The sequence below is a fragment of the Thermobia domestica genome, chromosome 4, assembly GCF_964235325.1.
Source record: "Thermobia domestica chromosome 4, izTheDome1.hap1.1, whole genome shotgun sequence".
NCBI lineage: Eukaryota > Metazoa > Arthropoda > Insecta > Zygentoma > Lepismatidae > Thermobia > Thermobia domestica.
The window spans coordinates 247,473,023-247,487,354 of NC_137457.1; the positions used below are offsets into that span (position 1 = coordinate 247,473,023).

General features: G+C 34.5%; 1 protein-coding gene across 2 annotated transcripts in view; it reads right to left on the bottom strand.

The window, feature by feature from the left end:
* LOC145683957 (uncharacterized) overlaps positions 1–12,518 on the bottom strand; it is a 263,383-nt gene extending 250,865 nt beyond the window's left edge. For both annotated transcript variants that reach the window (XM_081755673.1, XM_081755674.1), the window contains exons 1-3: positions 12,306–12,518; positions 5,504–5,878; positions 833–945 (exon numbers count right to left, since the gene is read on the bottom strand). In XM_081755673.1, the coding sequence (XP_081611799.1) occupies positions 833–945; positions 5,504–5,878; positions 12,306–12,354 (537 nt within the window). In that variant the 5' untranslated portion in view covers positions 12,355–12,518. The remainder of the gene's footprint in view (positions 1–832; positions 946–5,503; positions 5,879–12,305) is intronic.
* Between the last annotated feature and the right edge of the window lie 1,814 nt (positions 12,519–14,332).

The window sequence follows — 14,332 nt, forward strand, 5'->3', positions numbered from 1 at the left end:
ACGTTGTACAGCAGAGTGGCTGTAGTAAAAAATTAAGAGCAAAAAGTTATTTCTTTGTTGTCAACTGCCTTCTCTCTCATCGTTCCTAGTAGCGAACTATGTATAGTTGCTCTGCTATATATTGCCCTCTTATCTCTATCTGTATAAGTAGCTTACATCTAAGATCTTATCACCTAATTTTAAAAAAAGAGAAAGAAAATAGTTACACTTTCCTGTTTGGAATCCATTTATTCACAGCGTGATGTTGTCGATACTTCTTATCATTTTGATTTTCATTCATTTGTGAGAAAAAACTTGGTAAAATGTGGAAACCGTCGGAATCTTAAGTAACTTTTAATAAGTTTAAACTTGGCAACATTGCGTTACAAGTTCCTGGTGCTGGTGTTGGCAGAAAAAGGGGTGGGGCACATAAAAAAATAAAAGATACTGAATTTAGACTTTAAACATAGATTTATCTGCAATAATACTCCTTTAATCAGCAACAAGAGACAATAAACGCATAGAAAACTATAATTACATGGCAGTTTCACCAATCACTGACAATGTTCTCACTTCACATTTATTTTTCCATTTGTATGTATCAAAGTGACACAAACCATGAGTCATGAGTTTGCTCTTGCTACACGTTACCACACATTAGAAGTTGGTAGACGCATGACGAAGATGCGTGTCGACTAAATAATATTTTTAACTTCTTATGTAATTTTAGCATTAATAAGTAGTTAACAAACTTTATCTGTTAACTGTAAGCTACTTATATAAGAAGTCTGAAGTACTTTGAATCTTATGTGTAATACAATATCATCTAAATTCCAAGTGCTGTATAACTTACCTCAGAAAGCAAAGTGATCGAAATATTGATTCGAATCTGCGATGTCAGATCATTCATGCCATATTCAAACTTGATGTTCTTCAAAATCATACTTATAAGGATAAAAGGTGATTCTGTAAGTATAGAGTCTTTAATCAGAAAATGATTATGATTTAATATAATAAGTACATTATATACTACTTTGCGTACATGTGTGGACCCAATTGAGAACAATTTTCGTTGGCCTTACAGTAACTTGCTCCAAGGTACTATATGCAGAGCTATATGTTATCTTTATGGTAGATTGGAAAACAATCAAAATAAGCTCTTAAAAACTGCGTGTGAGTTATTAGAGGAAACAGATGGAAAATGGGTTTTAATATAAAAAATGCATAAATATTAGAATGACCCTTACTTTTTGACTTCCGAATTTTTGAGTCTCACCCCCTAAAGGACTTCCATATTAAACCAAAGTAACCCATGAGAAAAATCATTGAACTGAATAATATTAGAAAATAAATGGTGTTCCAAGAACCTCAAGCTTTCAATACATTTACAATATAAAACATTAGGCAAACGAGCTTGTAAGTTTGGAACGACTAGACGGAGTGACACTATATTTTAGGTAGGGATAATGTAGATAGAATTGCATCAGTTACTGTATTATTATTATTATTATTATTATTATTATTATTATTATTATTATTATTATTATTATTATTATTATTATTATTATTATTATTATTATTATTATTATTATTACATTTTTGGTTTGGAACTGGAAATTATTCTTCCACGTTCCGTAAACTTCAACTTCCTCTTTTAACTACCTATATTTTTATTTTTTATTCTTCAAATCTTCGATCAATCGTGTTTTTCTTCCAACTTCTCGCTTTCCTTTCATCTTTCCTTCTATGGCGATTTGAAGAAGACAGTTTCTTCTCAAGATGTCTAATTCAATTGGTCTTCCTACGAAGGATGCTGGATAGAAGTGTCCTCTTCTCTCCTAACCTATCTTCTCTCTTCTCTTCTATCAAAGCATCTTCGTTCCTTATTCTCTCTGTCCATTTCATCTTCTCCAACTTTCTCCAACACCACATTTCGAAGCTCCCTACATGTTTCTTCTCTAACTTTCGTAATGTCCAGGTCTCTGAACCATACAGTCCAATGCTCTGTATATAGCACTTCACCAACTTCTTCCTTAGTCCAATAGACTGAAATAGTAGTGACGTCATTTCCTCTCCGTTACCATAGCGATCGCCATTTTGTTTTCTACACAAACGTGAGTTGAAGTATGAGGTGTTGTGTAGTTTCATGTGCATACGAACAATGGCTGTGAAATTATTTAAAATTGTTCAAATACTTTGAGGACGAAGTGAAGTTGGTGGGAAAAGGCACCACAAGAAACAACTAGTCATGAGTGATTCTGCACATATTTTGAAACAACAGTTGAAACGGTAATTCTTCGTGCTTGGAAAACTGTATGTAATATCGATACTACTGAGTGAAAAATTTAAACTTACAGTGAATAAGGTGGATGCACTTTGACAGATATTATAAATATCAAAATGAAAAAAAAAAGTACGATGTGAAAGAGAACATTTCCGAGGGAATGTAAACTTGCACTTATTTCATTTCAATACTTGTCAATATATTCCTATAATTTTCTCTCTATGAAACTAAATATTACTTACCTTATTGTTTTTCCCATCTGCTTTTTCTGCTTCATTAATGGGAAATGTAAAAAAAATCGCTATCGCTATAATGTTTACAATCAGGTACATAACATAACCATTTTTGCGTTATTTCTCAGCCTTCGCTCATGCTTTTATAGAAAATAAAATGACGATCACCATAGGAATGAAAAGGATGTGACGTCACACTATTTCAGTCTGTATTAAGCCTGCTATTAAAAGTGATTGCTGTATACTACCAATTAGCGGGCACCTTGAAGTCCGTCATCCTTGATTCAGATCCAAAATGTTTAATATAAAGGGCAATCATGTAACATCATTTACGGATAGTTTTTCACTGCAAATATGCATCTAACTTCTTTTCTGAATTTCCCTTAATCACTTAATAGTTATTATTGAACCTTCAAAAATATGTTATTTCAGTTACAGTTGTCACACCAAACGTACACATATCTTTACCTCATGTTATATACTGTAGAATCATTGGAAACTTAAGGTCGCTTCGGGTATAATTTAATATTATTCAATTACCCTATTTTTTTCTAATTAGTTACTTTGGTCTGATGTGGAACCATTTTAGTGGGAATTAAAAAAAGAACTCTACAGCCCTGTGCAGAGTTGTTTTCTGCTTTGTATTAAGAGCTTGACTAACGCGTGATACCAACTTCCTTGTTTATAAAGAAATTCGTGAAGTTAACAAAGATTTTTATCAAAGAAGGCCAGCCAAGACTTCTCCGCAGGGTTGTCCAAACACGGAAATCTAGGTAGGACAGACGTATTCTCTCAGTGATATTGATTTCTCCAATTGAGTTTGGACAACCCTGCGGAGAAGTCGTAGCTGGCCTTCTTCGATATAAATCGCTGTTAACTTCACAAACGTGTTTCTAGATTAGCACTGCACATCAGTCAAGCGATATGTCCGTACATGTCTACAAATACAAAAAAAAAAAAAAAAAAAAAAAAAAAAAAAAATTGTATATTACTTCTGAAAACCATAGTCACAATACCATTTATTTTAGTGTCTGTGATATGATTTATTAAAAATGTTAATTTATTTTTGTTCAGAAAAAAAAACAAGATTTAAGTGTACCATTGGAAACAAATTTATTTTGTTTGGACTTCCAAAAATCGCTTGACTATCAAAAGCAATAAATGAGTTATATTATTATTACCTTTTTTATTTTAAGAAAGTTGTTTTTTTCTGCTTTTCCATCTGCAAAGGTGTTTAGAATTTTCTCTAAATAGAAATACAGGGTGGCACAGGAAACGGGAAATGTTGAACGTTACTTTTAGCAACACTGTAGTGCTGCCAGTTCTTCGTAATCGATATGTGATTGTTTTATAACGCATTGCCATTTATATTCATGCAGTATTAGGATGGTGCGGTATGTGCTATCGCTGTGAGAACGTTTTACAAGCAGGGTGACATAGTGACTGCTGCACAAGGTGCATTTCAATAACATTATCAGTTAGGATGTCATGGATGTGTACCATCTGCTCATGCAAATACAACGTGGGTGCGTACTTTTTAAGAAACTCGTTCAGCCTTCAAAAAGAAACATCCGGGTGGTGTTCGAACGGTATGTACCCCAGAAATCAATGCAGCCTTTCGAATTTCTATCAAGAGAAGCCCTCGCCGTTTCGTTTGGCAACATGCATCTGCGCCAGAGATTAGGCGACGAAGCATACAAAGAATACTGCACAAATTAAAGATCCATCGCTATACGTTACAGATTGTACAGAAATTACATCCACGGGACCCAGTGTCGCGTAGGGAGCTTAGTGGATGGCTGTTGGCTAAAATTAACGAGGATGCCAATTTCCTTAACAACATAAGGATGTCAGACGAAGCCCACTTCCACCTTAACGGATACGTTAATAAACAGAATTACGATTTAACTCTCAACCCGTACATATTGTCTTATTTTAGTATTTTTCTCGTGCCATGTCTAAAAACCACCGAAGAAATTCTCATACAATGAAATTGGTATTTGAAAACATTTCCAGGTAAAGAAAAAGTTTTTAAAATCATTTTTTTTTTCACATGAAATGCTATACTTATACTTCTTACGTGTGTTCTTATTTACATGGCGTATTCCACTTCCTCAGAAAAATATGCCTAAGAATCACATATTCTTTGTGTGCAATCCACAATCATATCACAAATTTCATTTCTGAGTTATAACACTTTTGTTTCACGGGACAATACTTTGTGGTCACTGTGTTAAACGATTAAGTGTCGACTAACTTAAAGATGAGTTTCTAATAGTGAAAATGTGTTTGTAAATTATGATTTCCTGGTCTAATATTCTATCTTAAAATTAGATTTATCTAAACTATTTTTATTGCTTTATTTACTAATAAAGACAGTGTCATACCATCAGTTTTGTCACATCAAAATCACTCCAAAATTAGATCGACAATGCAAAGAAGCTAATAGTTTGTTTTCACTATTTCAATCAACTTATCCTTGGCAAAAAATTGTAACTAATTCATTTTACTAATACTTTATATTAGTATTTATATATTTATAGTATCACTCAAATTATTAGGATAGCTACACCCCTGCCCCTGCCTTAAACTTAATTCAAATCAATGTTATTTATTAATATTACACTGCAAGAAATAAAGAAACTACTTTTAGACACAATAGGACACTTTACACATTACCAACACTCTTGAAACACTCCCAGATGACACATATTCACCCCTTTTAGATAATGTGTTGTCCAACTATGTCCCAGATGTAGAATATTTGGAAAATGTCATTACTTTGTTTTCGAACTGTTTAGCGAGAAGTGTTTTAAATATGCCATACTACCGTAGATACTGATTTTTTTTTTTTTTTTTTTTTTTTTTAGAATTAACGCTTTTGTACACGCAAAGCACACTTTATAAACACTATATCATTAATTCTCCCCTCAACATCTGTACTTAAATGATGTTTTATTTTTTACAGTGTAGTTTAAAATATTATCTCTTAGTTTACTGCCTTTACCTGTTTTAATTCCTAAGTAAGCAACCTTTTCATGTGGAGATAATTGTTTGAACAGCTCTTCTGTCATATTATCTTCTGTATCAGCTGAAATATTATTTTTATTTAAGGTATAATTTCCATCAGAAGAAGTAATTCCATCCAAATTTAAATAATTTTTGTCAGAAAGTGTGGCCGTACTTTCCGCTTCTTCAGTTCCGCTTTTAACAACTTCTGCAGTATATGCATCCATATGTTCTGTGTTATATGTGACAAGTTCTTGAGGCAGAACCATAAGGCTGGTTGTTACACTTAGTTGCGTTGGAACATCTAAATCTTTGTTGATAAGGGTGGATTCATCCAAAAAATTCTCTTGACAGGTTGTTTTATTTGAAAAAGCTGAAATTAAAAGCATAAGTGTTAAATTCGTTTGATTATATCAGATCAAACTCGTACATATAAAATGCTTCAACACGCCTCTAAGTGCTGTATATACACTGAAGTGCCACAAGTGACGGAATATCTACCTATTAACGTGTAGGACCTGCTCGACATAGAGAAGTGCAGCAAATTTATATCGAAAAGAAGCAAGAAGTTGCTAGTAGTCCGGTGGTTACATACAGCCATGGAGCCTCGACTATTGTCGATAGTTCGGTGGTTGTTGCAAGTGGAGGATTCTGAGCCTGAATGGTCCCTTCTATGATATCCCAAAATTGTTATATAAGGTTCATGTCCGGGAATCTAGGTGGCCGAATCATTTATTTAAAGTGGGCAGAATGTTCCTCAAACCAGTCATGCACCATTGCGGCTCGGTGAATCCTGGAAAGTCCGCATTGTCATCCTAGAAAGTTCAACTGTTGGTAGAGCGCAAATCATTAGTAATGGGCTGTATATGATCACCAAGAAGGACATAGTGATGACCAGTCAATTTCTAATTCAAGCGGCCCTAAGGACCCAAACGAGGCCATGTAAACTCGCTTCAAAGCATTACGCCTTCAACTTTGAAAATGATGTATTCACAGCTTCGATCCATGGCTCCATTTGGTCTATGCCACACCCAAATTCTGCCATACGAGCGTACAAACTGGAAAGAAGTAAGCCCAAACGTCTCTGGTTGCTATCATTCAGTACACGTGTTCTGCTACTACATAGCTCCTGATGGCTCCAATGTTTTACACCCCACCTATCCTTCACTCGTGGCGGGAGAAACGGCAATGTCCGTCCTGTGCTCAAACTCCGATAACACTGTTCAACAAATTTTAATCGAAAGTATGTAAATTCTTTGAAATTGCGATTTTTACATTCGTTTAAGCATAATATGAAAGGAAATGATAATAGAAGAATTTTCTTAGCTCAGGTTGTGAAAAAAAACCTTGTTCAACAGCAACTGTATATATACAAATGTATTAATATTTATAGAACATTTAAGCAAAATCCTTGTAAAAACCTACATTTCACTTTTTTTTATCTATTTCACTGTGATGTGATAAGCTGGGGAGTTAAGTAGTGCCCTAACCTATAGCTTTCTATACCCTTGTACTTCCTTTTTCAAAATTGCGCAAATACCAGTTTCACAGCAATACAGAAAATAAAGTAACCGTGGTCAAGTTAAACATTAACAATTCCGTAATAAAAATCAGTATTAACATCAAAACATGAAAAATATGTACAAATACCTTTTTGTGCAAGAACTATACTGCAATGTAGACAAAAGTTTCAAGTGACCCGTTGTACAAGATTATGTTTATTTTATTTTGAGCGTTTTCGCTTGGCTTGCCTTTTGTAGGTTACATCTGGAGCATCCCTTGCAATAGTCCAACAGTAGTCGGTCAATATGTTAGAACTCCACTTTCCCTCATATCTCTTCTCCATGGCTGCAATATCTTGATGGAAACGCTCACCATGTTCGTCACTTACTGCTCCACAATCTTCAGGAAAGAAGTCTAGATGTGAATGAAGAAAGTGGAGTTTCAGAGACATATTGCAACCAAAATTTTCGTAGCACAATAACAACTTTGCTACCAGTTGTTTGTAATTTGTTGCTCGGTGTCTTCCCAAGAACTGTAAACAAACACTCTTCAAGCTTTCCCACGCAGCTTTCTCCTCACCTTGGAGAATTTTGTCGAACATGTGATCTTTGAATAGTTGCCTAATCTGTGGCCCTATGAAAACACCCTCTTTAACTTTGGCACAACTTAATCGAGGGAATTGTCCTCTTAGGTACTTATAGGCCTCATCCTCTTGGTTCATGCTCTTAACAAAACTTTTCATAAGACCTAATTTAATATGTAGAGGGGAAATCAAAATTCGGTTACGATCTACCAGTGGTTCATGCTGCACATTTTTTCACTCCCGGCAGAAGAGTTTCCCTGGTACTCCAATCACTTTTGCGGTAATGAGATCCACGATCTCTACTGTCCCATTCAGATATAAAGCAACAATACTTTGTATACCCTAACTGCATACCTAGCAACAGTGCTATTACTTTAAGATCACCACAAATGAGCCACTTAAAATCGTAATATTTAATGGCTTGAAGTAAACGTTTCAAGTTTTCATAAGATTCCTTCATATGAACTGCGTAACCTACAGGAATTGAAGGAGTTCATTTCCAATATGTAAAAGCACTGCCTTTAAACTCACCTTGGACGAATCTATAAAGAGCCTCCACTCCGTAGGTTCGTAATTAATTTTAAGTGCCCTCATGAGACCATTTACATCTGTACATGCCACAAGTGTGTCTTCCATAGTAAAAAATGAAGTGAATATCTTCTCCCTATTCCGATACACTGAAATATTTACTTTTTCCTGCAATAAATTCCATTGCTTTAAGCGTCACGCTAAAATTTCGGCTTTGCTTTTCGAGAGGTCCAAGTCTCTGATTAGATCACTTAGTTCCTCTTGAGTAAGTCTATGTGGTTCACATGGAGGTTCTTCTACAACAAACGTAGGGTTCTTCGAAGTACTTGATTCAGGAGCTTCGACTTCTTGATCATCATCAGAAAAAAGATCGTATTCTTTAGGTGGGTCAGGAACAGGTAGTCCTTCTCCATGTGGAACAGGGAGCATTGCAGAAGGAATGTTAGGATAGATCAAGGCCCGCTTCTTCTTCGTGGAAATTCCCTTCTTCACGGAAGGAACCATACAAAAATAACAGTCTCTGATGTGCTCGCTTGGCTCCCTCCAAATCATGGGCACTGCAAAAGGCATTGAGCGCCCCTTTCCACTAATCCAATTTCTTAGATTACTGGCACAAGTGTTACACACAATGTGGGGTGCCCAAGATTTATCTTGGTCTCCAATTTTACAACCAAAGTAATATTGATAGGCTTTTCTTATTAGTGGTGTTATAGTCTGCTTTTGTGAGGAAAATGTCACTTCCCCACACACGTAGCAGAAGCTATCCGCACTGTTTACACAATTTCGCGGCATTTTTGTTTATTGAGATCCTCAAAATGTCACTTGAAATAGTTCCGACAACTATTTAAAAATATACATTCGAAATACTAGTATTTTTGCGAACTTGTAGTTGTATTTTTATGTCCTGCACTACACAAACGTCACACCCAAAACGCTGATAACTGCACTAAACCTGTCTTTTCTAACAATAGCAGAACACTTCTGAGATAAGGAACATAATGAAACCAAGCGTTCATATAGTTTCTTCAGTGTTGCCGGATCAGTGTAACGTTTTACCCCTAAGGAAGCGAATATATTTATTTTTAAAGCGTTATTATTAGACATGCCTGTAAAACGAAAAGTAGAGCTAATATTCGAAAATAACTTTGAAATTCGTGATCAGCACCACAAAATCAATAAGAATTAGCTGATTTTGTAAAACTTCTTAATGACAATGCACACCCCATTATGCTGCTGTGTTAGCGAGAAATTTGTGAAGTTTAGTCGGGAGGTGCTGGAGTCCTGATCTGGTACCTTCCGATTGTCATCTTTTGGTCTGATAAAGAAATGCTTGGCCGGCAAACGTTTCAATTCTGGTGGCAAAATCAAATTTATTATCTACCAAAGGTAACACTGACCAAAGACGGACTCCTATGAGCAGGATAATTTTGAAACTTATGTCACGATTGGAGAAATGTGTTGAGTGGCTTGGAAGCTATTTTGAAAAGTAGCTTTAGTACGAGACTATACTCTTCATTTATTTTTTATGTTTTACCTGTTACATTTTCTTCTAAATAAATTGTGCAGTACAGACTCATCCGTGCTCTATATAAATGAGTACTGATCAATATTTAATGCATTTTCTAATATTTTATGAAGAAGAAAGTATATATAGAAAAAAGTAGAAACCTACAAAGTTAAAATCATTGTCTAAGGAAAGGCCATATTTTGAACAATTTTTATGTTGCTATGGAGATTCAGCCAGATAAAATAGTGTTAATCTACACTCATACTCTAAAAAGAGAGAAAAAGAAAAGAAAATAAAACGGAAAAGAAAAGTATGATGTTTACTTTCTTATCCGCTATATGTACAACGATGTCTTATGGATTAAATTATGTTTCCTGAATGTTTATGCAGATTATAACATCAATTTTCAGCATGGTGAAATGTATAAATGTTTTCTAGAAGTATTTCATGTACAGTATTTCGTGCAATTAAAAACAGAATATTTTTACCATGAAAATTATTCCTTTTCATGCAGGGGCGGATCAGAACCGACTTCTGGGGGGAAGAGGGAAGTGGGTTGTCATATTGCTACTTAGAGCTACTTTTAAGAGCTTCAAACTCTGGGATGATATATATATATAAATAAGATAAGAAAGTTTCCTCTTCTGGGGGGACAATCGCCCCGATGGCTCCTCCTCCCTGGATCCGCTACTGCCTTAATATTTCTCTCATGAGGCAAAGAAATATTTCCACATATTGAAAATTAAATTTCTAACTAAAATTTAAAAATGTATTTGTAATTTTGCTAATTTAACGAAATAGTTTCTGTATCAGTGAGTATTTATCATGTGCGACCAAACTTTGTAACATTGTCCTTACTCGTGATTTGGTGTAGTGTGTATGTTTTTAGATTTAAGATAACTTTTAAAAAATGGGAGGGGAAAGCAAGTGCTAGTATAAAAGGAGCTTATTTAAATGCAGTGTTGGTAGCAGTAATTTCAGTGCTTTAGTAGATGAATTTAAACTGTAGACAGCTATCTAAATATATATATATATATATATATATATATATATATATATATATATATATATATATATATATAATTCATCTCAAATTACGTCTGACAACATTGTATTCACTGAAAAGAAGAGCATTTAGAAGACTCTACATCAAAGCTATCTCGTGGCTATATGGTTAGCGTTCCCTCTTTCGGCAGAGATGACCCTGGTTCGATTCCCAGTGAGAGCTCACTTGGTTCAAATCTCACGTTAGTTAAGCTATAGTTTTATGTCTCATATAGCCTCGCTTCTGAAAAGGACGTTAAACTCGACCCCAACCACGATATTACAACAACGTAGGTGAAGTATTGCTTATAACCTTAAGGGAGATCTCTACGCGGAAGTCAGTACCAACATTAGTTCATTCCCACATATCATTAATACTAGACTATAAAATAGTTACGTTCCAGCTACAACACAAGATACGGTTTCCATTGGCTATGTAATCTGATATTCTAAAAAGTAACAAATAAAACGAAGACATTCTAAGTTAAACTGTAATAAAGTTTCAAATTCAAATTAAGGGTGAATCATAATCCATTCCAAATAAAAAAAATGGGAGTTGTTTACTCAACAAAGATGACAAGATGAATCATTCAAATTTAGAGAGCTTTATTCATTAGCCCTATGGAATAATTACTTTTTTCTTTTTTTACAATTCCAAGTTTAAGGATTGGGACAATGTACTCCTGTCAATTTGGGAGAGGTGCACCAAGATACCACTGTTCTCAAAATAAAATTGATCTATACACATATCTGTGTGACCTTGGTACCATAAATCTTGATTATACAGGATAAATTAGGTTTAAAATTTCCGAAATTTGAACATTTTGCAATTTTTACCCATCGAAGGAAATGCATTGGACCGTCCATTCTGAGAAGTACATACTAGGGTTCTATAATACCCTACCTAATTATTAGTTCCGGCAATTTGTAAAATTTAAGAAATTCTTCTATGAGCTCCCCCTTAGAATTCAAGGGAATGGACCAACGAATCCATACCCAAATTTAGATATGGTGGCCCTATGTACCCTTGGACCATTGCTACTTGGCTTAGGAACTCAGGGATACAAAAATTATATAAAGAGGAACCAGTAATTCTGAGAAATTTTGTTGTTGTTATCAACAACGTTATTCCATGAAATTTGGTTTATTTAAATGTATCTAATACGTAATTTGCAATGTAAGGAAAGAGAATAAAATAGAAACACATACTATACACATCACAAAAGACAACGAACAAACATCAGCCTCATGTTGGTTTTTAAGCAGTTGCATTTATATCTGAAAGCAATACCATTCAAATTTAGTATGAAAATGATATAACTAAGTCACAAGGTTGTATCTGATACATAAAATAATGAAAGTAAAAATAATAGTATTCTGGCTATTTGAATAAATTTTATAGTTCTAATTATCTAAAGCTGTGGAACATGATCAACTTACTTCTTATGTATTTTAGTCTTTTTATACTACAGGCTGTTTCTTTTTTCCTCACTTAAATCATTAGATCAACATTTTTTACTTTACTTATTCTTTGTTACTGGCGTGTGTTGTATTATTCAACATTATTTTAGACACTTTAATATTCCAACATGAATTTATTATCCTAATGTGTTTGGGATAATTGTCATGACTTACCTATGAATAGAACAAATTTTAGCATTCCAAGAGACAATAGATGTTCCATATTGAATTGTTCTGTCTGCACAGATATGACTATTGATCCTTTGTAACTACTACGTTTCCTTCTCCGTGGCTACTACTAAGTATTTGTTGATTCATTGTGGTCTAATTCTTTCCATGGTTACTCACAGAAAGCAAAGTAAAGGCTTGAAATGTGACATTCCTAATTTAAATCAATACCTGCGAAGAAAACGTGACACATAAAGAGTATTTTTTCATCTGAGAAAATGAATTTATTTTCTGTATATGGGGGCATGGTCGCTCAGTGGCAGAGCGCTTTCCTCTAGTGCAGCGTTTCCCAACATTTTTCAACTTGCGGCACACTACAGGTGTTACTTGGATTCTCGCGGCACACTTATAGATATTATTATTTGTAAATATAAAACACAGTGGTATTTTTTCTGTGATTATTGATCTCCTCCTCGCATAGAACAAAGCTCTATCACTTGTTTTCCTCGTGCTAAATCATTATGCTTATTTTTTATTCTAATTTTAGAATAGAAAACAATTGCAATGAAATATTGGACTCAGGTTTTTAAAAATACGCTGTCTTTTCAAAAACTGTATGCGACCTTTTACTAAGAAGGAAGATCACAATATAACGAACGAACAAACAAATCTCTTTTACTTTTAAAACACAAATGTAAGTAATTTGTCGAAAGGATTGAATGATATTTTAAATTTTCAAGTTACGAAATAGTCTGCAACAATAAAGAAGCAATAATGGTCATAACAATGATAACAAATACTCTTTTCAACATTAGAAATGCAGAACAGTGACCCGGTATGAAACTTAAAATTGTAGATTCATAGTAGAGGTTCATAGTAATGTCGAATACAAATATACATTTTTCCCAACGTTTTGCAATTTGATTGCTATAAAATTAATAGTTTTGTTTCGATTCCTCGCGGCACACCAGCGGCCCATTCACGGAACACCGGTTGGGAAACGCTGCTCTAATGAATGGCGTTCCTGGTTCAATTGCGACCAAGTGAGTCTCTGGTAGAGAACATCGTGTCCGTGGGTTTGCTCAGCATTCTTCTGTTTCCTCTTACATTTTAAATCCACCGAATCTTCCTCCATTATTCACTTGCCTTAATCATCCGTCTCCCTTAGCTTAAAGGACATAATCGTGGGACGTTAAATTAAAAGATTTCATATTTTCTGTATCAGTTGTGTTATCTAAAACAAGGTCCCAAAAGTGAAGTTAAGAAAAATAAAACTTAATATGGAAAGAGGTAATTCTTGTATCCAGTGGCGGATATACCTCGCGGCCTGAGAGCCTAGGTCCCCAGTTTTTTAAGTGGCTAATATAATTTAAACTGTTATTTATATATTTTTGAAAGTTTATAGTAAACTCATGACATACCTATTATAATCTGAGGTCCTGCTGGTCCTCCCATTTTTTTTACCTGCTAGATCCGCCACTGCTTGTATCACTTACAAAATACAATTAGAAATATACAGAGTGTTAAAAAACACCGCAGTGTATTATAGCAAAAAGATAAATAGAAACACTTAACAAAAGTAAATATTAAAAATTTTAAAAATTGTTTGTCTTAGCTTGAAGGCCCAGGTCAATTCTAATATACTGTACATTTTGGCGAACACTTGAAGTAAAAATTGGTGATCGATAAATATGCACCATATTTGCGATATCGTTCTTCAATACTTTAACATTTTTAGGTCAATCCTGTTACTGTTGAACTACTTTTCAATGAATGAGGTTCCACATGTTTTCTATACTTGTGACCCGCGTTAAGTATGTGTGTAACCTCTCCCCTCCCCCAAAAAGTTTTTGCTCCATTTAACATTGTAAGACAAACCTGTATTACCCGATACTCAACAGAACTCTGGCTGACCTTTGAGGACACAAGTAGTTACAAGATAACGTGAAGATCTTTATTGTGATGTATACGTCTCTATTGAGTCGAAAGCTGAACTTCAGCTTCGTTTCTGCCCGACTCAGTGCATAAAATAA